The 25,890-nt window shown below is 47.7% G+C and overlaps 9 protein-coding genes across 9 annotated transcripts; 4 read left to right on the top strand and 5 right to left on the bottom strand.

Moving 5' to 3' along the window:
• Nucleotides 1-842: 842 nt before the first annotated feature.
• On the bottom strand, nt 843-1,909 carry FMAN_15380 (uncharacterized protein; the record flags this gene model as incomplete). The annotated part of the gene is made up of 2 exons (XM_041824983.1): nt 843-1,844; nt 1,901-1,909. The coding sequence occupies 2 exons, from the start codon at nt 1,907-1,909 to the stop codon at nt 843-845; spliced, it is 1,011 nt and encodes a 336-aa protein (XP_041690409.1).
• A 3,427-nt stretch (nt 1,910-5,336) lies between these two features.
• On the bottom strand, nt 5,337-6,857 carry FMAN_15379 (putative alpha-L-arabinofuranosidase; the record flags this gene model as incomplete). Its single annotated transcript, XM_041824982.1, has 1 exon — nt 5,337-6,857. The coding sequence occupies one exon, from the start codon at nt 6,855-6,857 to the stop codon at nt 5,337-5,339; it is 1,521 nt and encodes a 506-aa protein (XP_041690408.1).
• Nucleotides 6,858-8,458: 1,601 nt separating this feature from the next.
• FMAN_16244 (uncharacterized protein) lies at nt 8,459-10,156 on the top strand (the record flags this gene model as incomplete). The annotated part of the gene is made up of 2 exons (XM_041824981.1): nt 8,459-8,595; nt 8,650-10,156. 2 exons carry the CDS (start codon nt 8,459-8,461, stop codon nt 10,154-10,156), a joined length of 1,644 nt encoding a protein of 547 aa, XP_041690407.1.
• A 689-nt stretch (nt 10,157-10,845) lies between these two features.
• On the top strand, nt 10,846-12,572 carry FMAN_15378 (uncharacterized protein; the record flags this gene model as incomplete). The annotated part of the gene is made up of 4 exons (XM_041824980.1): nt 10,846-11,032; nt 11,103-11,524; nt 11,591-11,924; nt 12,100-12,572. The coding sequence occupies 4 exons, from the start codon at nt 10,846-10,848 to the stop codon at nt 12,570-12,572; spliced, it is 1,416 nt and encodes a 471-aa protein (XP_041690406.1).
• Nucleotides 12,573-13,801: 1,229 nt separating this feature from the next.
• FMAN_15377 (uncharacterized protein) lies at nt 13,802-14,567 on the bottom strand (the record flags this gene model as incomplete). The annotated part of the gene is made up of 5 exons (XM_041824979.1): nt 13,802-14,062; nt 14,116-14,217; nt 14,275-14,336; nt 14,394-14,502; nt 14,553-14,567. The coding sequence occupies 5 exons, from the start codon at nt 14,565-14,567 to the stop codon at nt 13,802-13,804; spliced, it is 549 nt and encodes a 182-aa protein (XP_041690405.1).
• Nucleotides 14,568-16,409: 1,842 nt separating this feature from the next.
• FMAN_15376 (uncharacterized protein) lies at nt 16,410-17,268 on the top strand (the record flags this gene model as incomplete). The annotated part of the gene is made up of 2 exons (XM_041824977.1): nt 16,410-16,600; nt 16,656-17,268. The coding sequence occupies 2 exons, from the start codon at nt 16,410-16,412 to the stop codon at nt 17,266-17,268; spliced, it is 804 nt and encodes a 267-aa protein (XP_041690404.1).
• Nucleotides 17,269-17,453: 185 nt separating this feature from the next.
• Nucleotides 17,454-19,922, top strand: FMAN_15375 (putative cutinase transcription factor 1 beta; the record flags this gene model as incomplete). The annotated part of the gene is made up of 7 exons (XM_041824976.1): nt 17,454-17,632; nt 17,667-17,890; nt 17,947-18,260; nt 18,326-18,406; nt 18,460-19,322; nt 19,386-19,739; nt 19,811-19,922. 7 exons carry the CDS (start codon nt 17,454-17,456, stop codon nt 19,920-19,922), a joined length of 2,127 nt encoding a protein of 708 aa, XP_041690403.1.
• Nucleotides 19,923-20,601: 679 nt separating this feature from the next.
• FMAN_15374 (related to NADPH:quinone reductase and related Zn-dependent oxidoreductases) lies at nt 20,602-21,571 on the bottom strand (the record flags this gene model as incomplete). Its single annotated transcript, XM_041824975.1, has 2 exons — nt 20,602-21,305; nt 21,361-21,571. 2 exons carry the CDS (start codon nt 21,569-21,571, stop codon nt 20,602-20,604), a joined length of 915 nt encoding a protein of 304 aa, XP_041690402.1.
• A 1,230-nt stretch (nt 21,572-22,801) lies between these two features.
• FMAN_15373 (uncharacterized protein) lies at nt 22,802-23,167 on the bottom strand (the record flags this gene model as incomplete). Its single annotated transcript, XM_041824974.1, has 1 exon — nt 22,802-23,167. The coding sequence occupies one exon, from the start codon at nt 23,165-23,167 to the stop codon at nt 22,802-22,804; it is 366 nt and encodes a 121-aa protein (XP_041690401.1).
• Between the last annotated feature and the right edge of the window lie 2,723 nt (nt 23,168-25,890).

Here is a 25,890-nt window from a genome sequence, read left to right as displayed (position 1 = left end):
CGGAGATATTTTGTGTTGAAAGATTGCTGCCTTGCCAGCGACATGTGTTGAAATGGGCAGCTATGCAAAGCCACATTACCACGCATGTGATGGGTGCGGAGGGAAGAGCGGGGGTGCAAATCTCATACGGTACAGCCCCTGTATTTTTGTTAGCACATACAAGCCTAACTTAAGCAGATAGGGTATCTATATAGTTCTAAGAAATAGCTATTAATATACTTTTAAATATATAAATAAATAGATAATATACTAGATAGTACTATATATTTTTGTAAATATATATATAAAGTATTCTAAATGTTCCTTCTTAATATATATATCTAGAGCCTCTAGAATAAAGTACCCTGCTAGCAAAAATACAGGGGCTAGAGTGTAAGCGCCTTGATGCAAAGCAGGAGGCGAGTCACTGGGTAGAAAAGACCAGGCGGTGTGGGGTCTTGGCTGCTGAACAATCCATGGCGGTTAGCATGACTTTCTAGGATAACTGCCCGATAACAGGGTGTCGCTATGTGGTGTGTTGGGGGCCAAAAGTGCAGTGCCAGTGTATGCGTGAGAAACGGGGAAAGGGGAGAGGGGCATAGTGCTAGCGAGCATTTTAAGCTTGAGGTCGTGATGTGAAAGAACGGGCCAGCACGCATTTAAAGATAGATCATTTTTAATCTAATCGGGCATAAGTAGCCCAGGTCTTAGGGCAAAGAGAATCGAGCGCTGAACCAGCAGTGAAAAGGTCGACAGCGGGGGCTGCACCTCTGCCTTGGTTATGGACTTGGTCACATCTCCATGAATGTCTCTCTCCAGATTCCTGAAGTACTTCATACTAGAAGTATATATAACCTATTTTACTACCCCCTAGCCTTTCGCCTAAAAATTATTGTAGCTGCCGAATTATAAAAAAAGAAGAGTATAAGTATCAGCACAATAAATAAGGTAACTCCTGCTGGAGCAAGAATTGAAAATACCGCAAATCCATAGGACACTCTTTGAAATGTGTCGTTGTCCGCCAGTTGAGGAGTGGCCAACCCAACCTGCATGGCCGTCAACACCAAGGCAATATACACAGTCGCCGCTGCAATTGGTGCTAGATTCGCGGTGAGCAATTCCCCATATGTTTGGTAACGGAAACTATATCCTCTGAAGTAACCGTGCATCCAAAGTATTTTGTTCAGGCGAGACAGCCTAAGCTCTCCATATCTATAGCGACTGTTGACTCTGTTGTCAACTTCACTGTTGAGTAATTGATCCACCAAGTTAATCCATGATTCCCATGTCAGGTTCTCTGGTATTAAATGCTTTTCCTTAGCAATAAAGAAGTCGCTTTCGTACTGAATCAAGGCAGCATAGGACAGCATAAAGCCGAACGCGCTCTTATAGAACTCATGGTCGGTCGCAAGGTTGTTTTGCCAAAATTTGTGACTTAAAAGATAACGTGGCAATGGTTTTAGGAATATTCGCCGAGAGACGTCCCAGACAAGGTGCATGTCCACATTCTCGTTGAGAATAATCTCGCGGGATGAAGCTTGCTGGTAGTTTAGAGGCCGAGGAGGCATCGGCCGTCCAGCAAGCCAGAGCCAGCCATAAATTTCATTCAGCTTTTCAACGCTCAAGTCGGTCTTGGCACTTGCACAGCTGGCTGAGACAATAAAAGGTTTCCTTGTGGCATTCTTCTTGCGATATGATGCTGGAAAGAGTGGTTCGAATGACAAAGGAATCTGGGCCAGAGGTAGTGCTCCGTTATGCATGGCTGGCGTGGTGTCTGCTACTGCCGCCTGTTCTACTCGATCTGAGGAGAAACAGCTGCTGTCACTGAGCTCACGGAATACCGTCTCATTGAAGGGAGGATTCCACTTGGGTTGCACCGTTAGCAGTTGCTTATCTATCCGCGTGGTCAAGAGAGTCTTACTGTCACCATTGTGAACAATTATATGGAGGTTGTTTCCTCAAGGAACAAACGCTGGTAATACGAGGAACAGAAAAGAATTCATCAGAGAGAAGGCAAATGTGAAGTTGACAGGCATAAATAGGGTAGTAATGAGTTTCATAACAATATGAGATGGTAATCAGCTGAAGGCCAAGTTCACTGCCTCCCGGGTGCCCGATATCGCCCTGGAGCTTATAAAGGTCTTGCTTGGTGGAATTTTTAGTCGTAAGCGAGAAGGAGAGAGCGGGGCCCGGCTCGTTCCGCAAGGGTCCGAGCGGCAGCGATCACAAAACACTAATGGAATGTAGCCCGATTGCGCTATTTAAAAAGCCGGTGCCTGCTTTAGCTTAAAGGGCGTTCAATCAGTCGTCTAATTAGAGAGCTGTTTATACATCTTTATAGATTATTAGATGCTTCATTCTCTGTTATTATAAAGTGATAAGAGCAAAAATTCTCGATTTTTCACATAGCTATATACTTAGTGGTTAAGGAGGGTATAATTAAATAAAATAATCTAATAAGAGAGCGTTTTAGCCAACAGCCTTATTAAATATATTAAGACATACCTACTGTTAATTACTTAACTTAGTTTATTAATTTAATATTCTTATATATATAGCAATTATTACGCTCTTAATATGCCTCTTCCTATTATAAATATCTTTATATTTAATTATCTGTAGGACCAATATTGAGGCTGTCGAGGCTGTCCAGACTTGGTATGCGTGCTCAGGCGTTCTGGCTGTAGAATGCATGTTTTGCTCACCTGAGCTCTAGCGTACATGCTCTAGTCAGATTATGTCTTAAATATTGAGGCCTCCCAATATTGGCGCACATTTTGAGGCCCATTACAGGGATTGCACATTGAATACACAAGCATGAAAGCCTTGGCACGGCAAGAATACAAGTCAGATGTGCATAAATCTAGATAACCATATCTCTTGTCATTTCTTAAACCTTCATCTTGCATGGTGCTCCAAATCTCAACAGCCAATCAGTCTCATGAATGCTTCACTGCTTTATGCCAGACATTGCGTTCCGCGTTCGTATACACGTCATCAAACACATATTCCATGCTTTCAACTTGTCTTTTCTCGTGGCTGCTCAGCTCCGACCTCAGATGCAGCCACCAAACCAGTTGTGGCTGTTAGCGCATCCCTGTTGCAGGCTGTTTCGGTTCGCTTGGTTGGATAAAGAGCGAGACTGCCGTCGGGGTAGACCAGCGCCACCTCGGGGTCATTTCCACTTTGGTCAGACCTAACGAAAGTGATGTCAATCTTAGCCCGTTTGATACGCTGGTCGCGGCCGTCGGAGTGGAAACGAAAGATCAGAACCAGCAAGGTAGTCTCAGCTTCCTTATTACTGTATTGTCTGTGGATAATACCACGAACAGTGTAGCAGACAGTTTTAAGACCTCGTTGCTTGATAACTGTATCGTACTGATAGGAGTTGTTTAGGTCATTTTCGGATCGAAAGTTTGCGCTATTGTTCACCGTGTCGGAAAGCTTCAACTGAAAATCAGACAGGGGTTCAGGCCTCCTTAGGGTTTAGGTCTCTACCGAATAAAGACGGCGCTGTTAAAGTCTATTACTGTAGCTTATCTTGACGGGCCGCTAACTTAATTGACCCTACTGCCTTGCTTGTCATCAATAACCAGCAACCGTTCGGACGGAACGGCCCGCCATTAATAAACGACTATTTTCAACAGGCGCTATCCTATTGATCAGAGGCGTAGATCATCGTAAGTCGGCAAAATATCAGATCTCTATTTTCTGCTAGACCAATTAGGGCTCCAGATTGAGAAACAAGTATTCACAGGGCGATCAGAACCTCATGAGTTTCTATGGTAGTACTGCCTGCCACAATCGGATGCAATAAAGTTGCCCAATGATACCTGTCCATGTTGAAGAGCTGAACAGTCAGCTGCTCGGTTTGCTATTTGTGAGGTGGACTGACTGAGGGGTTCCGAATATGTCTTAAAATCAGCGACAACCATAAAAAAAATGTCGAAAACAAACTTCTCGTCATCACAACACCGGAAATTCATCAAAAATAAGCCAACAATTATGTGCTACAACTATTTAGACTCTAGCGCATAAGTAGCTATGACAATATCCTGGGCAGATCAAATGGAATCCCAAACCGAGCCCGTAAATCCTGGCTTGGAGGCTACCGGGAAACTGGGACGAGTGCGAAACGTGCAACCGAAAAGGAGATGAGCCAGTTGTGGGGAAAACCTGTATAAAAGAGTGAAGAGCTCAATAAAACGTATACATCTGTGGCCAAACTGGAAGACGAGGGGGATCCTAAGAGTGAAGATAATAGGATGGACGAGGGTGAAACCATCGCCCAGTTGATAGAAACAGTCAAAAGGTCCATTGCGAAAGAGGAAAATAACCAGGAGCCTGACGCACAAAAGCAAGTGGGTGAGGTAGATGGCGAAGGGGGGCGGGGACAAAGAGATAGAGAAGGCCAAGAGGAAGATAAAGCGGAAGGAATGGAGAGAAAAGATACCAGTTGAGGCCAAGGAATTGACGAAAGGCAATAATAAAATCGGCTCGTTGATAATGCCAGTGAGGTATGTGAAGACTTTTACACATGAACCGAGAACGATAACGGCATGGAAAGCACCCCGACTAGGGCCCTCACTGCCTGGTAACTTGATCCTGAAAACCTACACGCATGCCTGATTCTCGTCCAAAAAGCCGACGAATTCGTCCTGGAGGTGATTGCTAAGCTAGAGCAAGTCGTGGATGGAATGCCCAAGCGTGAAGGTGACACAGACACCGACAAATCTTTTCTAGGTGACAGCTGGTCTAGAAAGGTCTTCCTTGGTCGTATCATTCATGAACTGGGAGATATCAAGTGGAATGCTGGAGACAGTAGCGAGGGAGCGTCGTTCCACCGCAAGAGCTTGGGGCATGGCTACGGTCAGATGTGGTCCTGGGCCGAGGTCCTCAAGGTATGTTGTGACCAGGAGGCCTGGCACGAGGTTATAAACTTCGTTGATGCACTTAACAACAGTTCAGGCATCTGGCCACTACACATGGAAGACTTTGATCCGAACTTTGCAGGTAGAACGTCCACGTTTTGGAGATTCTAGTTGAGGCGGCTACGCAGTTACTTCGGCTTTTGAGTTACCTGATTCTCCACGGAAGACTCCTCCATGGGACGTGATCAAAGAGCTCTTTACCCTGGCTGCCAAAGGTACCGAGATCGGAGTCTTAGAAGAGCATGGCCTACAACTATAAGGGGCGAAATGATTGATTGATCTACTGGTAGTTTTGCAACTACAGAAAATAAAAAGCTAAATGTTGCAATAAGAAATAGTATGTAAATGCACCATTCCATTTAAAGCAGCAGCTGGCTCCTGGATTTCTATCAATATCGCATCCTCTTTCGACTCAAGACACTGTGATCAATTCTGGAATGAGCTACTAATAACCCAGCTAGCATCGTTATTAAAGTGGGTACTGGCATCAAAAACCTTCCATCCACCATCCATCGCTGCATAGCCAGTGTTATCATAGTGTCGGAAGTACCGAGTAGGGTAGCTCCATGAGCGCAAGGCGTTGGAACCTGTGCTATCAAAACTCTGCTGCGGGCACCAAGTGGCATCCTCCGAAGATTGCTTACTTCCATCGTTCACATTGATGTAGAGTTTGAAACCACTATGGCGAATGAAAGAACCTGGAGTGTCGACGGACTCGAGAGATACACAGCCCAGGGCGGAGGTGACAAGACCTTGTCGAACAATCCAGCTACCCTTTTGCTTCTTGGATCCATCACTAGAGGAGGTAATAACTTGCGTATCGACATTGGAACCATCATGGGCCAGGTATCGGCTTGTGAAACCAGGAGTCGTGGCCTTGATCGTGATAGTTGACCCAACTTTGAGTGGTGGGCCATTTGCCAGAGACGTTGCAGTGAATCCAGCTTGCTCAATATTGGCCTGAACTGCATCCTCGGTCTTATCAGATGGATAGCCTGAAGTAAGAACCCCTTCGTACCAAGTTCCCTGGTCCAGGTTACCGTTATCTCCGCCAATACCAAGAACGATCGCGCCCTGTTTGTCCATGGGATAGTAACCATTGGGGCGAGGTCCGCTATAGTAGGTAGATAGAGATTTTGCCTTTTCATTGCCGCCGCGAAGAGCCCACAAGTTTGTCGAGTTACCTTTGAGAAACGCAGCCACAAATTGCGACTCGATCGTCGGGTCTCCTGGGTTGTAGCCAGCACCTTGGCCTGAGAACAGGCCATTTTCCATATCGGCCATAACCCATGGCCCAGAGCCAGCACCAGAACCCCATCCGGTGTCATCACCGAAATAGATGGCCTCCATGGATCCATTGTCATCAGCCCGATTTGTAGTTTCGGCGTTGCCAAAATCGAAGCAGCACTTATCATTGTAATGAGTTCCATCAAAGATGGCATACAAGCCCTCAGCCTCGTTCTTAACAGCAACACCAGTGGTTTTATCATTTCTGTAACCAACTGTAGAATGCACAAAGATACCATGTGCTTTTTTCCCGTTTACCAGCACCGGAGCGCTGTAAGCCGCCGCGAGATCATCATACTGTCCGGGCGCAGGGCCCTTGGAACCGCCGCCAGGGGGTGCCCTGGTGAGATGGTTCCCCTTGCCAGACTGATCATAAATGATGGGAATGGCGCAGGTGGTGTTGGCACAGAACGTATCCTGCACCGATACGTCTGACACGCCACCAGGACTTGTTGGGACAATATTGGTGGTATGGCCATCAGAACCACGCTTGAGTTGATAGAGCGGGCCACTGTACGACCCGTATAATGCCCTCGTGGTTCCGAAGGCCGCAACACAAGGAGTTCCCCCGTCAGCATAGATATCACACGGCCCAGAAAGGGCAAGTGTACCAGCTGCCGCGAGGCTAGAAAGAAGACAAGAAGTTTTGCAGAAAGTCATATTTGTCAACAGTCATAAAGTGAGGTTTGTATCTAGCAGCTGATGTGAGATGAGCTGTGTATTCAGTCATGAGAACTTGCAGAGGGCATGACCGAACGTATCTTATTAATACTTGGCAGCTTGCCACTTGGTATTGAGCCGGCGGGAAATTTAGTTCTTAGCGCAACTCAGCTGATTGGGGCGTGTTGTCGAAAACCTGGGGAATACGGCACTTGCTCTTGTTATAGGTATGGATATTGAAGATCATCTGGAAAATACCGCACTCGATTGAGCCATAATTGGAGCACATTGCAGAGCATACAGGGAAGACTCCATCCACTATATTCGGAGCCGTATGGATACATAAAGAATTCTGACTCAACCGGGTGGGGTGAGTCTAACAGTCCATTCTTTAAGAACGATGAACAAATGCTTCTCGGTGTCACAGATCCTTTAACAAGACAAAGCTTTCGCAGCCATGCCAGAGTTTCTGCCAAAATGTCGGATACCTAACTGAGTTCTCTGATAATTTAAGCTCTTAGCCACAAGTCTTAACACCTGGCCTGTTAGGCTATTGCATAGTTCCAATCATATTTTTATTTCAATCTGTCCTTGTAGAAGTGCTCTTTACCACCACCTCTATTGGGATTCTGTAGTGAATAGAATCATGCCCTCCCTTAAGTCCACTACGTAAGCGGACGGGCTGTCCTTGACAATTTAGAGTAGCAGGTCAAAGATTTCATCCAAAAATCCACCTTGCTAACCAGTACTGTACTATCCAGATACCAAACAGCAGAAAGAAACCGAGGAGGAGAAAAATATACAAGCCAATCGTTACTGCGCCCTCTAAATGAATACGCAACATCGTTCCAACGCGCCAGTGGTAGTAGTAGCCCCGATCACTTTCGTCCCTATCGGCAAACCGATTGTACGGCTGGAGCACAGAGGTAATACAGTAACGAAAGCTTTGAAGGTTTCTTTGGTAAGCGACCTCTCTGTAAGTGCGGCGCGCTCGGTGGTAAATGTCAATCAGCAAGAAGGCCATGATGGCGACCAAAAAGATAAGGGACCCAAAAGCTGTATGGATCTTTACCTTCTTCTTATGTTAGTGTACACATCTATCAGAACCTATAAAGGACTTACACCAAGACTGTTAGACATGACTGAACTGTGTTTGAAGTAAGATAAGAACTAGAGTAAGTTTATTAATAGTCTTTTAAGATTTAAAATATAGAAATAAATTCTGTGAACTTAGAAGAATTCTATGTTAATATAATAAATAACCCTATTACCTACTAGGTTGCTCAGATGCATCAACCTGATTACGTTGTTTTTTCTTGCGATATTATTCGTTGAGGTGAAAAGGGCATTTAGCATCGATCCAATCATCGTCGGACAGCCTGAGGCCTGCATCACAATGGAGTCACACCATCCTAAGCCGCAGTCTCTATTGGTTGCGCTTTATGAGGCTTGCTCCTGCTCAATCACAATTCAGAGGCTTTGAAAAGTTCTGGGGCTGTTCTCGTGCCCGCTTTCGTTGCCACCGTCATCTTATCCAAGACATCATTCAACCACAAAAACGCATATTCACCTAGAGAAATTCTTACTATATGCGTAGCACTATGGGACGAACCCCGAGGATTCCAGATGCCCAATGGGAGAGGCAGAAACAAACGATCGAGAGAATCTACATGACAGAGCAGCGAAGCCTCAAACACCTAGGGGAGGGAATGACTGCTATACATGGCTTCATTGCATCGTACGTCTTACCTGAATCATGATTAATCCAAGACCCCTAACTGAAATCTGGTAGAGAGCGCGAGTATCGGCGTAATTTTGAAAAATGGGAATTCAAAAAGAATGGCACTGAACAAGCCGTTGACCATGTTTCTCACCAAGATCGCAAACGGATAGCAAAAGCCCCGCCATCGAGGCTGATGCAAAAAAGTTTCATCCTAAAATTCTATATTCATAACCTGTGTCCCGAGTTTCGCTGGCACGATAACATTGAGAGAGAACTCTGGAGGTTCAAGAATGCTACTGATACTATTATCAACGGCTCATTTGCGTCTGGGAAGGATGGATGGATAGCAAACCATGTCTCGTTCATTGCTCCATCAATTGGCATGGATAGTTTCCAACAATGGGAGCACCTCAACTCCCAGTCTTCAGCTATAGTTGCCCTTACAGGAATGGGCATTGATGCTGAAGTTAGAGGCTCTATTGAAGAGCTATTCCAAAATCTTGAAAGGCTCCAAAGCTTTCAGAATCGCAAGGCGATCATACCACAGCTTATCTACATATGGAGAGTATGTCTGAATCTCTTCAAAGCTCGCTTGCCTCTGCCTCAGCCCAAAACAGGCGAAAGTCATTCAATCCTTTCTATCAATCCCCTTGTCCCAGCACTTATACAACGGTTGGAAGTGCATCTAACTGCCAAATTTGGTAGAAAGGATCCTGCCTGCGAAATCATGGCCGCACTCCTCACAATCTTCAGACATACACCCCAAAAGTTCAAGTTAGCATTAGAGTGTGGATATTTTATGACTATCAAGAGATTCGAAGCCATCGCTGGAAGCGGCCATCCTATGGTTTTGAGAATGTGGTCCAACTATGGCAGAGCCTGGGGACCAAACGCATTCTTCGACATTGATCGAATAGGCGAGGTGCTCCAACATATCAACTCCTACGTTGATTACTCTGATGTCGAGACTGGGCCACAGTCGATACTTAGCTTCCTCAACCTCACAGAGATGCAGGTAGCTAAAGAGAGCTTTGAGTTAGGAAACCTCAGTCAATATTGTGCTATGCTACCATATCCATCGCATCCCACTCGCTTGGAAGATTTCGCTCTGGAACTGAGGAAGAGGGCAATGCGGATTCTCCAGACCGGTGACGATCGCTCCAATGCCTTGATACTGGACGCTTTTGTTTTCGTAACCGAGCTGCTGGCTTTAAGGCTATTTGTCAGACTTTGTCCTCAATTCAGCCTGGAGATTCTCGATGAAGCCATAGAGCTATTACAGAAAGGTGGTCCTGGATGCGTTGTCTGGGCTTCCAGGTTCTCAAAAGATCGTCTCTCACTGCTCAAAGGTAGAGGAAGCCTGGAGGATTTTCATATAGAGAAAGTCCGTATGAACCACATCCGAAGGAAACTACCAACCTTGCAGTCACAGATTACAAAGCTTCCAAGGGCTGTTAGCACAGCTAGGACAAGGGAGTTTAGAAAGCAACGTCGGGAGGAGAGGTACATCTTGCGTGGATATCTCCAATCCATGCTAGATAGCCTCCTTCCGTCTCCAGGTGATGAGGAACACTGATCAATACCGAGAAAGGAGACTATTGCCGTCTTTGGGCAAGAGCTACCTGCCTGCCGTTAACAGCAGGAGATATTGCTTCCGCCTGGTGGCTTGCAAGAACCTACCGAGTCACTGGAACATCATGGAAATGGGGTAGACTGTGGAGTGAACCGGCTGTTCTGGCTTTGGGAATCTACATGAACTGGTTGAATATGAGAGGGAAACACTACTCCGTACATGATGAATAAATAACCTGAAAAACATATGCATATCCTATAACTAGTCTAGTGCCTGCAAAAGCCAAAACTTGAGGGTTCCGACGTTGACCGCAGAGTGATTTGCCATTACCTACGTTTACGGTTCCGGCATATGTCATCTCCTTTGGACGGGCCCACTGACTGGCTCGTGTACCGGGCCGGGTCCATTCTCCGACGGCTCTGTCCAATTATCTAGCGGTAGACCAGGGTCTGAATAAGAATCACGGCGAGTCTTGCTGTAGTTTCCCTGCGACGCGCCAACTAAACCCGTGGTTCAAGTTCCTAGCAAACTTTGTTTGATCTAGAGTCATGGAATTATGATGCGGGAGAAGACCACGCTTGAGTATATAACCCGGGGCCCTAGACTTTCCATTTTACGCAGAAGAAATCTGGAGTACACATCTCACTCTTGTCCTTTATTACGATAAAATTCTGTCCTTTGAACTAAGCATCATGGAGAAGCCACTGTCCCCGACTCTGATGGAGAATGCCTCAATTCGCGCCAACCTTGAGGAACTTCCCATCGCCGAGATCTTGTGGCTTGAGTCCAAGCTGAAGCCAAAGAGCGCTCATGCTCCCTATCCTTTCAAAGGAAAGCCTCTTCTCTGGATTGCGCATTTTGAAGTCTTGGAGATGCCTTGTTTGGCTATGATCAGGGTGAGCTTGAACCTTTTACCGCGGCATCTACTGTATCTTGACAAGACAAATAGGTATCGTGGCCGGTCTTCTGGTCAACCCAGTGTTCCTCTCGAGATTCTTCTCCGAATACGGCGGCGCGGACGGAACGAGCGAGAATATCGACGATCCTTCAATCACAGGCATCCTCGTTGCATGTCTTCAAGTCTCGGCGGTTCTCGGCTCCCTAATTGCTGGCAGCCTCGGCGACATGATAGGAAGAAAGAGATGTGTGAGATTGGGCGGTTTCATCTACTTTGCTGCCGCCTTCATTCAAGCTTTTGCCCCTGGTTTCAACACATTTGTTGCCGGTCGGACTCTGCAGGGCTTGGGCGTTGGCTTCCTTTCCATGGCTGTTCCTGTCATCCAGACTGAGATCGCCGCGCCGCATCGTCGTGGTCTCATGGTTGGTGTTGAATACACATTCCTTATTGGTGGCTACGCACTTTCGACCTGGGTCGACTTCGGCTTCTACTATCTCATTCCCAAAAGCGAGTCGTGGCAGGGGCCCTAATTTATACAGATGGGTCTTGCATTCATTCTCTTCTCCATATCCTTTATTCTTCCCGAAACTCCCCGCTGGCTGGCACGCAATGGTTTTGCGAAAGAGTGTCTTCAAACCGTCGCGGATCTGCATACTCCAGATGGGAATACGCAGGCCGAGCATGTTCAACAGGTTATGTTGGAGATCAGAGATGCTGTGTGCTACGAAGCGAGCTTGAAGCAGTCAACTTGGCGGGAGATGTTTACTCGTTACCGGAAACGTACTATTGTTGGCATCACGGCACAGATGTTTGCTCAGCTCAACGGCATCAACGTCATCTCGTTCTATCTACCGACAACCCTTGCTAAGGCTGGTATGAGCCAGGAAAAGTCTTTGCTCTACACAGCTGCCAACTCCATCCCGTATGTTTCTGCTACTATCCTCACTTGGTGGTTGGCTGATAGATGGGGGCGACGCCCGCTCTTGATTCTGTGGTCAGTACATATCCTTGACATATCCAGAACAAAGCTAACGGTATACGGATATAGGTATTCTTATGGCGATAGCCCTCTGCATCGTTTGTGCCTTTACCGAAGCCCATATCCATAACGCCAGTACACGAGCGCACGGCATCTACGCTTTCGTCGTCATTTACAACGCTATCTACGGCTTCACCTGGGGCCCAATTCCTTGGTTGCTACCTGCCGAGGTATTCCCCCTGCGTGCTCGAAGCAAAGGCATGGCCCTTGCTACATGCTCCAACTGGCTCTTCAACTTTGCCATTGGTATGTCGGCCCCGGACGCATTCGACGGCATTGGAGGATACTACTATGTGATCATTGCGGGATTCTGTCTGATCTCTGTTGGAATTGCATACTTTTATTATGTTGAGACAGCTGGCCATACGCTTGAAGAGATTGCATTGGCATTTGGTGATAAAGCGTTTGTAGATGATGATGGGGCGGTTGTTGGAGCAGCACATCTGAGAAGAGATGATGCCATCAAGTCCGTGATGGCTTGAAGGATGGATTTGCGAAAGCCAGTTATTGTGGCATATTGTTAGAATTATGACTTAAAAGAAAGGTGTGTTACTCACAGCTTCGACGGCCCGAGGGGGATATTGGTTAAATGAACGAAAACAGCAATTATAACCATGTGTTGGGAGATATGAGTCAGTTAGAGGGCCATATTGATGTACGGTATGAATTCGATACAGAAGTAAGGAAGCTACCTATAGCCCTTTGTATGAGACGAGTTGACTCAAGGTTGACCCAACCAAGGACCTTTTATCATGTACTGCCTACTTTCGCCAAGGAACTAAGTGTGGATGGTAGTTACCAAGGTAAATATGGAGGGCAACATCCGCTTCATTTGATAAGCATGAAGGCGCCGTGCGTCATGCTTACCACTAGATCCAGCAAATCTGATGTTCCCTACTTAGATAGACAAGACGCACACGTGATAATGGAAACCAACGTCTTGCGAATGGCGTTTCCTTGACTGGCGGGGCTCTTGGTGATCCCAGCAAGCATCATGGCTCTATGGTTGTGAAAGGCAGCCAAATTGTCCATGTAGGCACCCAGACTGACGATGCAGTCCAACTAGCTAAACGAGACGCCGCCGTGACCGACGTGCTTGACCTCGAAAAGCGCATGGTGGTGTCCAGCTTCATCGACGCATAAGTCAACATTCTCTTCTTCGACCTCCCACAGCTCAAATTGGACCTGGAAGACTGCAAGTCGCTCGATGAGATTCGAGACGCGATTTATCGCTTCAAAAAGGAGTATTCGGCGCTGCCGGACCTAAACTTTAATTTTGGGGCAGGAAACCTCAATACTGGAAACTACCGGATCTACATGCATGGGGTTACCCATGTTCTCCATGGCCTCTACAGGATTCATACGATACGACTCAGGTCGCGCTGCAGTAGTACGCAGTTTCGATTTTAGGACAGTAAGACCGAGTTTGAGCGTGCATGAGTGCCCGAAACAAGCAACCAGACTTTCTCGGAAGGCGGTCGAGATTGGTGGTAAGAAATGGGAGGGCGATAAGTAGACGTCTGACCAAGTATATGTTTCCTTGCAATTAGAGTACCTCGTTCGGCTAGCTGCACACTGAGACTGTTCCCTAACATAGCACGGCAGCTCTTGCATAGATAAACTAACACTCTATAACCGTCATCTTTTCTATTCTCCAACAGGAGTCAGTCGCCGGATTCAGCACACCCCTCACTGTAGACAGGAGAAGGAGCTACATTGCTACACTGTTCAAGAGTCCCCTCAACTCGTTCTTCCTCTGCCCGATCTCGTTCTTAAGCTTCTCTACTGCCAACTTCTTTTCATTGAGCTTCTTCTCAAAGCGTTTGACCTCGCCTGTCTTCTGAGCAAGCTTCTCCCCTAGCCGCCTAACCTCTCGTGCTTTCTCATCCAGATTCTCCTCGAGCTTTCTGACCTCCCATATGGACTCCCAGGCCTTACGGGCACGGGTCTGCTGAGCTTGCATATTGGCGATCTGTATAGTATCAGTCATGAAGCTGTCGTGGGTTTCTGGATAGGCAGACTTACCAGTTGAGGTGCGTTCTTGTCCTCATCCTTAGAGGCTTGGAACGCTTTGACGGCATGGATCAGGTTCACAGCTATACAGGCTAGCTCGGATCCGCGAAGGATCTGGTCCGGCTGGTCAGTGGTTTGCAAGGTTGGTATTGCCAGGGCTCCAGAACTTACCTCAATGCAACGGCTGTAGGTTTCGGGATGTTGGCATCGACGGCAGCGCGCAGCACCTGGGGCTGTCATGTGCGTCAGTTAGTCTGAAATCTACTCTTCTCTCCTTCTGGGTCACTTACGGCTCTCTAAGCAGAGACTGTGCCGTCGGATTCTATCAGGTTCAAGTCTCGCAAGGAATAGCATGCACTCGAGGCATGGTATGTTCCTCCGCGACCAAGTTTCCTGCAGCTATCTAAAGTCAGTAGAGGTTGGATCAACAGCTGACTGGCTCGACATACAGCAGCGGAGGCCATCGTGTTGCTGCGCGAAGCTACCAGCGGCAAAAGGCGACCAATTCGAGACGGGTAAGGGCGTGATTGAAGATAGAGGAGGAAGGGAGAAATGAACACATGGAATGAGGAAAGGTTTTTTCGTTGAGGGAGGTAGGGGCTGATATAATGACTCACATGTGACCCATGGCCGAAGGGTGAAGCTGTTTGACAGTGCGTTTCGCTGCACGCCTGCTTGTAACTTGTTTGTTAAGATCAAACCGACGGCCACCTCAAATTGAAGAGAATAAGCGACGGTTTGGTAATAGTCACCTTTTGGTTGGTATTGATTGCTATCAGAAAGATGGTCAAACTAGCTAAAATAGACGAATTTGAGAACTGCTGCCTGTTCTTTAATTATAAAGGCTCCGCGAAGCTCTTGCTTTCATCGCCCCTCGCTAGCTGGCCTGTGACATGATACCCCCGGTACCACTTTGCGAACCAAACGACATGACAACATAGCTAATGAAGGACAAAAGGTTTGGGAGAGCCTAAACAATTGCCAGGAAACTAAAGATGCGATTCAAGTCTTCAAGCAGAGGATTTCCGGTTCTCGGCTTCCGAGCTTTGTGCCACCTGGTAGCTTCTTGACCGCTACGGCGAGAAAATTTCCGTATATTTCTTTGGCACTTTTTGCATCGTTTAGGGTCTTTATCGTGCGGGATGAATAGCAAGCGTTTATGAGAGGCTTTGGTGCCATCGGAGAGTTAGGGGACTTTGATGATAGCAAGAACGTTGACAGCCAACCAAACTTGCAACTTTCATCTGCTCCTCGGTGTTGTGAGTGCTGTATAAGAAAATTGAGTTACCCGAGCCTGTGTTGAGAACCAACAGGATACAGATGATTCATTTATGTATTCACCATCGATTGACAGAGCGGCGCCAGAGGACAGGGCCAGGTGATTTAACGCGAATCGATTCATCCAGCTACGTTGCCTATCTCATAGCAAGCGAATGAGATTGAAGGCCAAAATCATAACTTAGACAGAACCCACATACTTTGAGTACATCCGCTGGTGGAATGGTTTGACCTGCTTTGAACACCATCCGAGTAATGGCACACACGAGCACCTCATTTCTCGATTCTTCTTTTGCCTTTAGAGAAGGACACGGCGAATAATCTACCCGTTAAAAGGCCTCTGATATGAAACCTTGGGGTCAAGCGGTCCCCAGCGGGACAAAATGTCACTCAAGTGCGATCTAGCAACATCTAAGTCGGCGAAATATACCATGTTTAATACTTAAAGACTAAAGTCACATTCAGATATAGTTGGCCCAGTATCGAAAACGAATGATAAAAACAAGTGTCAACCAGTGAACCTTGATAGAGCTTCCAAGCAGCAGGATAACTTCCATCTGAGCAAAGCTTAGAAGAACCTGAACTACTTTGGATTATCGAGTGAACGTTCTGAAACTAAGCTTGTCGGTAACACTCACATACGATACGAAGGGCAGTGACTTCGCAAAGATGCCAAGTGCGGGAATGACCAGGTTGTTATGTCTCATCTTCATGTGAGAAGCTCTTCTACTACAATGGGACATGGAAGGTTCAAGACTACACCCTGATTTCTGGTTCCAGTGCATGAGAACCCGGTAAAGATCAATCAAAAGGTTCAAGAACGGTCGTTGAATAAATTACGAGGCAGTTTATTTGGTACTGACAGATCGTCCAAGATTGCCGCGGAATGTTGATCATGCCGAGGCGATTGTGAGCGGCGGTGCACTACTTAAACTCGCCCTCGCTGGGCCATCACAGGGACTATCTGATTTATCACCCAAGACAGGCCATTGTTCTTAGCTGTTCTCAAACCTCTTACAGCCCACACGATGTCCGACCAGAATCACATCCGCATCGACTACGAAGGCAACTTTGCTATCATTACGCTGAACAATCCGAACAAGTTCAACTCCCTGACACAGAGCTTGTTCTCTCGCCTAGCGAGTCTACTCAGGGAGATATATGCAAACAATGATGTCTACGTCACTCTTCTGATTGGAGAGGGACCCTTTTTTTCCGCGTAAGTCTGGCTTCAACTCGTCGAGTAAAGACCAGGCTCCTGACCCCGCTGCCAGTGGTGCCGATCTCAAAGACAGCCCTCCGTCCATTGAAGAGATTGTGTCCCGTCCTTATTGGCTTCCTAAGCTAGTCAATAATAACTTGGATGTTGCGAGAGCATTCTACAGTCACTCTAAAATCCTGGTGACTGCTCTGAACGGACCTGTGATCGGACTTTCAGCCGCGCTCATCTCCCATTCAGACTTTATCTACGCGGTACCTGATGCTTACCTTTTGACGCCCTTTTCTTCACTAGGTCTAGTCGCTGAAGGCGGTGCCAGTGTTGCATTCGTCCACAGGATGGGACCCGGCAAGGCCAATGAAGCATTGATCTTGGGCCGAAAGATCCCGGTCAGCGAGCTTGTCCAGGTTGGTTTTGTTAACCACGTCTTCGAGGACAAGAACAACTTCCGGATACAGGTGTTGGAGTACATGCGCCAAATCTTTAGTTCACACCTTGTCGGCTCGAGTTTGCTGGGAACAAAGGCACTGATGCGTCGCCGGGTTGTGCGTGAGCAGTACGAGATGGCTCCCTTGGAGACGTTCCAGGGCCTTGAGCGTTTCTGCGCAGGCATTCCACTGGAGGAAATGGGCAAAGTTATGTCGGGAACTAAGAAACACCGACTTTGAACAAGCATGTTCCTGTTCGATGCTCCACTGTACCCAAACACCATCCAATCACATGTATCTAGGCTAGGTGTGCTACCTCGGCGCAAAGCATCTTCAAGTTTGCCGAGGCAAACATTACTTTATCTAACTAGTCCTTCCTCCGTGGTACCCATCCTGATCTGCTTTCATTGATATCTGTAGTCAAAATGCCGCCCTCATCGGGATCCGCTGATGCCATCTCTGGATCAAGGAAAAGGGCAGCCGCGGCTTGCCATGCTTGTCACGCACGCAAAGTTCGCTGCAGCATCTCACAAACTGGAAGCCCCTGTACGAACTGTTCCTTAGACAACCTCAGCTGCCAAGCACGTGCTAGGCAGCCTCAAAGGTGAGTCCCGGGCTCGTTCGATTAACAATTGAAGGTCGCTGACTGACGTTGTTTACCGACCTCGGAACGGTGCGCGAACACGGAGAGGTCAGAATTTGCCGAGCGCGCCGAGTGATGCCGAGTCCATTACCCAGGACCAGGCAAGCCACAATGAGCCAGTCTACCGTCCATTCACTGATCACTTTGGTCACCACTCACAACCCCAAGAACCTGACACGGCAACCCCACAAGCCCAAGCAGGTCTGTCACCAGTGTATGGTCAGTGCCGTTAAACGTGACGGTAATTTTCCGTAAAAGGCTAACACTCACACAAGGTGACACTCAAGGCGTTGGGCTTGTTGCCGATCTCTGCGAGCCCGAGCGTCCTGATAAAAGTGGTCATTTCGTCGCTGCAGCCCTAAGCTCAACGAATATCGATTCCGATACGCACGAGTACTTGGAAAAAAGAAGGTGCTTTGATTTGCCAGCTTCCGATATCCAACAATCGCTCGTGCAGGCGTACTTCCATTACGTCCACCCCTTCTTGCCTGTCATACATGTTTCTTCATTCCTCAAGACCTTCGAAAGCCCAGGGCAGGATGGGGTGTCGCTCCATCTTCTCTGGAGCGTGTTTCTGGCAGCTGCAAATGTAGGAAAGGGTCCGATGCTGTACATCACATCCCAGACATGTTTTACTAATCATCGATCGTTCAGTTTGCCGACGTGACGACCGTGCAATCATCTGGTTATGAATCACGAAAGGATATGAAACGGGCAATGTTCTTACGTGCAAAGGTATGCCCTCGGTTTGTCCAATCCAAGATGATATCTCATCCTCCTCATTCAAGGCATTATACGACGCGAATTATGAACGGTCGAAGATTGTCCTGATCCAAGCGGTGCTACTAATGGGCTTCTGGTATTCAGATACAGAAGACAGGCTTGGGCCATGGCACTGGAATGGCATTGCCATCAGCCTCTGCCAGACTGTAGGGTTGCATCGTGAACCTGATGCAAGTCTCGACCACTCTCAGTATCGTTCATCTATCGATCGGCATCTGTGGAAACATCTGTGGTGGTGGTGCTTCTTCCGAGAAACGTGGTTGTCTGTTGGCATGGGACGGCCCATGCGTATTAACTCAGTCCACGCCGATACACCCAAACCAGATGCAAAGGCCTCCGAGAGCATGTATTCTGAGCTGACAGATTCTCAGCGTCGGCGGTACATCCCACAGGATCCTGAGAATTTGTTTCTGTTGTGGGATGACTTACTCTCCGTCACCAGCATTTTGTCAAGGATTCTTTCTGTCCAACACCTTGCGAAGCGGACGCTTTCGACCCACTCGGAGGTGAATGACCTGGAGCGCGAGCTAAGAGGTCATCACAAACACCTGGATTACCTCAGAGCTGGAGCCACCGATCCAGTTCTCACTCTTCACATGTATCATTTCGAACTATTCTTTGAGTACGAACGCTGGCCATATCATCAAAGCGTCATGATAACAAATGCAACTAGGTCTACACTTTTAACTCTATTCCGCCCATTTGTGTTACAGAGCCTTGGAAATCAGCGCGCCGTCGCCCATAACAAAGAATCACAAGATTGGTTGTCAAGTGTAGAGAGGAAAGCAACCGCCGCTGCCTTGAATTCTACCAACACGCTCGGCGACATGATAATGGCAGATATGGTCTGTCTCTCTCAATCATTGATGTAAGAATATCTCGACAAGCATTGACACCTGTTTATTTCGCATCCTTTACTCATGTTACATAGCTGCATCGCTCTCGTACCAACGCTGCAAATGCATCTCCTGCATTCTGTGTCACCGCGGAAGTTGGTCCATCGCTTAGGCTGCCATCAGCTGGATATGTGTATGATGGTAGTACAGGAAATAAAGGCCACATACTTTGGCGCTGAGATCTTGGATCGGTTATTTACAAGAGCTCGAGAGGTCATAAGTGTTAGGCGTCGTGTTCAGGAAATTCCCCCGCCTACCGGTACAGATGAAAGTGGCGTGATTATGCCAGAAGTCCAAGGGATTCATGAGAGGGAAACTAACCAGGCAGCATCGCCGATGATCTGGGCCTTCAATGCTGCCGGTAACTATGGGCATGGGACAGGGACAAGGTACGTGTTTCCTCCATACGAGAGCGATATCGTGGGTGTTCGATAGACGGCACCAACTAATCAGTGATCAGTGACGAATATGAAGATTCAGATGTAAACGCTATCCTAAGCCAGTGCATATTTCCGGATTTCGGGACGTTTCAGACGATGGGTCTAACAGATATTACACAACCATGGAGTTAGCGATGATATTACGATATCAGTCCAAGTGATCCCGAGGAGCAGAGGATAGCGCAAATAAATACGAAAATAAAGTTTATTACTATTTCCATTCATCTCTGCACCCGATATTTATGTCGGTCGGCAATGATTGATCGCCCAAGGACAATATAGGGGTCTGACAGCCCTGCTGACATGCCCGCTAGGCCTGGCAATTCCCAAGCGCCACTATCTACTGCCAAAACAGGGCCATTGATGTCATTTTCCGCTTCACTGAAAAGTAACACTGTGAGATCGGAAACCTCATAGAGAAGGCCGGGTCTTCCCATCGGGATATTGCGGGCTGCTTGTCCTGACTGTTGCGAAGCTTCGCTCGGAAGTCTTGGACTCCATTCATTTCCTTCCATGGCTCCAGGGCTATGATATTGGACGTCAGACCTCTTGGGCCATTCTCCGAGGCACATGCAGAGAGCGCATGTATGCCATATTTTGCCGCGGCGACGTGGCTTTGGTCGGGAACTTCGGTAAAGTAGAACGTAGCAGAGTCGACCGCCAGTTGTTGAACAAGGGTTCCTATCCCCTGCGGCCGCGGCTAGTAGAGCACGCACTATAGACTTGGAAGTGTTGTACGACCTTGGTAAATCAATATCACCCAGAGAAAATGAATAAAATGTTATTTATACCGTAGCTAGTACACCTTCCCCTACTCCTTAAGTACTGTAGGTGTTTCTGCCAAGCGCAATACATACTTCTTTGCAGAAACCTTACCTGCTTCCAGAGACTTTAAAGCACCTTCAAGTCCAGCCAAACCTCCCTGAGCAACCTCGTAAGGATGCCCCGAAAACCAGCCGTCGGCCAGGCCAAGACTAACCAGATTGTAAATGGCAGCACCAAATTCTGCATTTCCAACCTTGAATCCCTCTTTGGCGGGCTCGTGGATGTGGCCAACATTAGATCCCAGCACCGTGATTCCCCCAATTACCTCGTCCTCTCTAGGAACAACACTCATGATCTTTCCGTTCTCTGCATAAACGACTTTGGAAAGCATCTCCAGGCTTGCCTCATCAGACACAGTATCATAGGCATAAGAGATAACATGCTTTTCTGCGACCTTACGAAGCTCTTCATTCATATGCTCGGCTCCTTGTCGGTAGTCGATGATGATGTCGCCCTTGCTCTTATCAAGCAATGTGTCCACGAATGGAATACCATTGCCTGCGATGGCGATAATGGGATGGACATTCGAAAGGGCTGCAAACTTGATGGCGAAGGCCCCCACCGCTGTTGCGGCTCCATTAACCACCAGGGGCGTTGGCACAGTGACAGGCGTCCATGGTAGAGGCAGTTGGAGTCTCTGATAAACCCCAAGAGCAGCGGTCATGCTGGCAAGCGGGATCGTGGCGCCCTCTGTGTATGTGTCAGAAAAGAGGCATGAATTATATATGCAAGAGGAAACTCATACCTTCAAAGGTGGTGGCATTGGGGAGATGGAATGCAGACTTAGCGGCCGCCACCGAGTACTCCGCGTAGCTACCATGAGGAGTAAACATCTGGTGGAAAGCAGCGACTCGGTCACCGGGACGGAATCCCGTGACTCCTTCGCCGACCGCCTCGACGTAGCCGGCGATATCGTCACCATGATTCGCTGGGTCTCCACCCATCAACTTGGGCATTTTCCAGTCTTTGGGGTTTGTGCCTGACACGACTGTGCGAATGAGGAGCTCGCCCCGGCTGTAGGCACAGGAACGTCGCGGATCTCGACGTTGAGGTCTTTATTGATGTATGCTTCCTTCATGATTGTTGATGGTTATGCTGTTTATTCTGCTATGATCATTTGAGAGCAAAGGTTTAGTATGGCGACAGATACGCTTTATATAGCTAGAACTGTCTGTCGGTCACGATTGAATCTATCGCAACATCCTAGATAATCGGGTTTGGGCTCAAGCGCACTTACAAATCACGCGTATATCTCCGCTCGTGCCAGACAAATCCAAGTGATCACGGCGAACTCGGTGACTCCATGTTACCCACCCCGGTAATTCGTAGTTTGCATACAGCCGTCTGTTACAACAACCACTTGTGTAAGGGTTAGAAGCTTCCCTTAACTGTAGGTCTAATCCAACCAATTATAGATCTTCGGAGCTCGATCCGGCAAAGAGAAAGAGTTCGGGAACCTAAAGTATCTATTACTAATTATGTGAATACATACTGTAAATAACCTTAGCGAGGGGGTGCCGCAATTTGTCTATAGGGTTGCTTACTATATCGGAGTGGAGAAAACTCAAGGGAGCAATAGGGTGCAGGGAGACCCACCATCCAGAAATACTCCATCGATGTTGATCTCAAAGACTGGAACACATTTCAAACGCCTTCCCTGACTATAGCAAGGTCGACTTCCCTAGACCTGGCGGCGTTATCAAAGGAGTCACAGCAATTACGGTGACAGTATAGGGCATGGTCCAGAATTTCCAGATACATTATGCTCTAACCACACAGCTCATCGAAGCCATAGGTAAAAAGACTGTGAGTGCTACTACGTATTGTACGTCTGAGGTAGTGTTATTTGCTGCTGAAACTTATGGCTGAGAGCTTAATCCAGCCGAAAGAACCTAGAGGTATTCGGCATGGGCGAGGATGAAGGCAAACGTGTACTAGTTGGAGATTGTATCAAGATAGGCTTATCAAGGGAAATTCCGACGGGCGAGACGATTGGAAAATCGCTGAGCGTATCGCGAACCTGGCAGCGCTTCTTATGGGAGATTTATCCTTACTTTCCAAGTGGTGGCTTATAAGAGGATGTGTCGAAGGAAAGACTAGAAAGGCTAATACATCGTGTTGATGTGCCCGGAGACTTGCACTACGTTTGGGAATGAATAATAGATTGTGATGGGTTTCTACAGATTCTAACATAGAGTGAAAGATCCCCGAATCGAGGCATCCGCGTCAGCATTCCGGATTCCGGGCACAGGACCAAGGCACATGGCTTTATCTGCGAGTAGATACACGAGCTTGTCGAGGTCGACAGTGACCCGGGAGGCTGTTTCGATACGTTGAGTAGTCTTTTGATTGAAGTCTGACTGTAGGTCGCCGGCTATAGCGCTTGAATGGATTTGACGGTTGGCAGAACGCAACCATTGTCTCGGACTCGAAAGCCCGAAAGCTAAATAGTCTGCTGGCTCATGGCCGGGAAAACCAGCCGATGAAGATACAGAGGCGCGTTTCTCCATAGGTATACTCTGCGCGCCACCTGGGACAGAGGATTGATACATGGTGTTGCCTGTAGTTTCTGTGCCGCTCGTAACAGCATTGCACATGCAGATCCCCCGCTCTCCAGGTACTCTTCTACATCCATAGCCTCAAGCCATTCTCCCTGGAGGTGCGGAGAGTTTGTGTCTTGTATTGTCCTTGTCTTGCCTCTCACGATCTGCTGCAAGAACGGAGCTGGCATCCTCAATACGGTTTTGTGCTCGCCTTCAACAATGCGGTATATGTTTGGGAGCCGGGAAGTAGAGTGTATCGGATACTTAAAATCACCCACAAAAACATTAACTAGCGACAGGCCTCGCAGAGAATTAAACCTTAGGAGCTCTATGCCTAGCAGCTGAAGAGGAAGAGCCAAGGCTGGGAATTGGCTTCCATCTACCGTACTGTTAGATAAGACGGACACCACGCGCTCGAAGCAGGCTCTTGCGAGCCTTGCTGGCACTGGAATCTGTTTGGAAGTGCTGGTACGTAGAGACATAGTCATAGCTCTGGAAGCTGCAGAGGCTGACTTATGTGGAGCCAGCACTCCAGGAGCATGTTGACAAAAGGTAGTGCCTAAATCATCCGGAGCATGCGTCAAGGGTAACTTCTTGTTCGTGCTAGATGCAATGGCAGCCATTTGTCCCACGGCATCTTCCAGGTGGAAAAGAACGTCTGGCGAGTTTTGAACCTGCGAGGTATCAAGAAGTCGCTGTTGGAGCGTGGAAAAGGTTGATAATGCGTTGTCCAGAGCGCGGTGAAGCTCTTCAGCCCGGATCCTTTAGAGATCTTGAGCTTCTTGTTTCCGGGCGCGGTATGATCTCGGTGCAAAACGCATCCCGAGCCTCTTCTTCTGGAACGAGAGGGCCCTCGTTAGCTTCATGATGCTTGCAAAGTAGGCGGTTCAGGTCTTCTTGTTACTCGGACACTGGCCTGCTGACTGTCCACCACATCTTGCCCGTCTTGGATTGGAGGACGGCCACGGCGAGCCGGTTGCGAGTTCTCCATTTTTGTCAATAAGTTAGGTAGGATTGAGGTGTTGTCGATAAAGATGCACTGGCTAGGTAACGCGAGTGGTCAGGGTCAAAGGGGAGGGGAGGGATGATAAAGTGATGCGACAAATTGCGGAGACACTAATATGGCTCGCCTCAGGTAATCAACAGGTACATCATATATCATGCAACCATCTTGGGCTAGTTACAAGACGCCTGTAGACAAATTGCAGGCCGTTCAGCATGGGACTGAGAAGACAAATTGCGGGTCTAGGCTAGATTATAAATAAGATTAGGGCTCGAACTAGCGGAACTTCAAGTCCCCTATGGCCGATGGGCGGAACAGGGGCGTCGGACTGGAACTCGAGGGAACCAAAAGCGTGTTTTGCCGCCGTATACGTACTATTTCTGTGCTGGGGGTCTATCGTGTCTTGGGTCAATCATTCGTTGGTCCAGCCTGGACCACGAGGAAATGAGCAGAATAAGAAAAATGTTGGCTTTTCAACGGATCAAACCGGCCCGACGTGGCCGGCCTCCGATCCGATGCAAGCGGTAGGGCTCCCGAGAAGGAGGTTTTACCTCAGTCGTGTGAAGAAAATTTGCTCTAACTGACTTGTAGAGACTAGACCCTCCAGAGTCGGACTTGGATGCGACTGTCGCTTTCCAGAGCTCACAGAGCCTGGAAAAGAGCGGCTGTTGAACTCAGAACTCGGAGAGGGTTCGGACAGATCAGATTAACAAGTTTCCAGACGACGCGTTGGCAACCTTTACCAGACTTGACGAGCACGCAATCTACTCATCTCGTGTGCAGGGCTCGTAAGATATTCCTGTTCGTACTGGGGCAGCATATATGGTACTGTATTACACTAGCCTTTGGTCTGGGAGACTGTGTACTTACTTATTTTCTAATCGTATTGGAAATACGTGGCTGCGCCTGAATCAAAATTATACAAAGTTACAGAATTATCAGCCGATAATTGGCACTTTCTTTAAAGCCTATATATAGAAGTTCCGCCCACCATTGTAAGCCTACAACATATGATCGAGTCATCCTAGAAAAAAGATGGAAAGCAGCGATCCTAAATATTTAGGATAGTAAAGAAGCTGGTGCTGCATCCATGGCCGAGAGCAAACATTCTACACAGTCCACATTAATGAGCTCTGATACGTGGACTTGAGCTTAAAGCAGTTCCATATCTTGAGTTCCAAAATGTGGGTTTCGTTGCTCGGAGTACGTTTCTGAGAATACCAGACCTCGTAGCTCCATATCGGGATCTCGATAGTACTGGACTTGAATGTAGGGATTTTAGAGGCATTAAGCTCCAATATCGCAATAGTTCGACTTGTGAGGTTCTCTCGGAAAACGTTTCATGTTCTTTTATCCCACGGACGGTTAGCGGTAGGCAGAGAGGCCAAACTTTGAGAATAATAGAGACGTTACTGCCACTTTTCATACTCAGTTAAAAGGGCTTAAAAGCCAAGACCGAGGGGCTCCAAGCATGGAACACCCTGTCTCATAGCTCTTGGAGCTCATTCCCAGACTTCTGACCTCCAAATACTGAGCACAACGATCGGGGTTCAACTCCAAGGACCCCCAGACCACTGAGCCTCGAGAAGTGAGCTCCTTGATCCGGAGCTCACTTCAGAGAAATCTCGATTTGTGTAACTCCGTGAAAGGCGTTCCGTGGATCTAGTCTCTTCTTGATAACATCCAGGCCACTGAGCTTCTTGGTCGCGTTCAAGAATGCCCAGCTTTT

Source organism: Fusarium mangiferae, assembly GCF_900044065.1.
Source record: "Fusarium mangiferae strain MRC7560 genome assembly, contig: FMAN_scaffold019, whole genome shotgun sequence".
NCBI lineage: Eukaryota > Fungi > Ascomycota > Sordariomycetes > Hypocreales > Nectriaceae > Fusarium > Fusarium mangiferae.
Note: the sequence above shows the minus strand (reverse complement) of the source record. Positions and strands in the feature narration are given on the sequence as shown.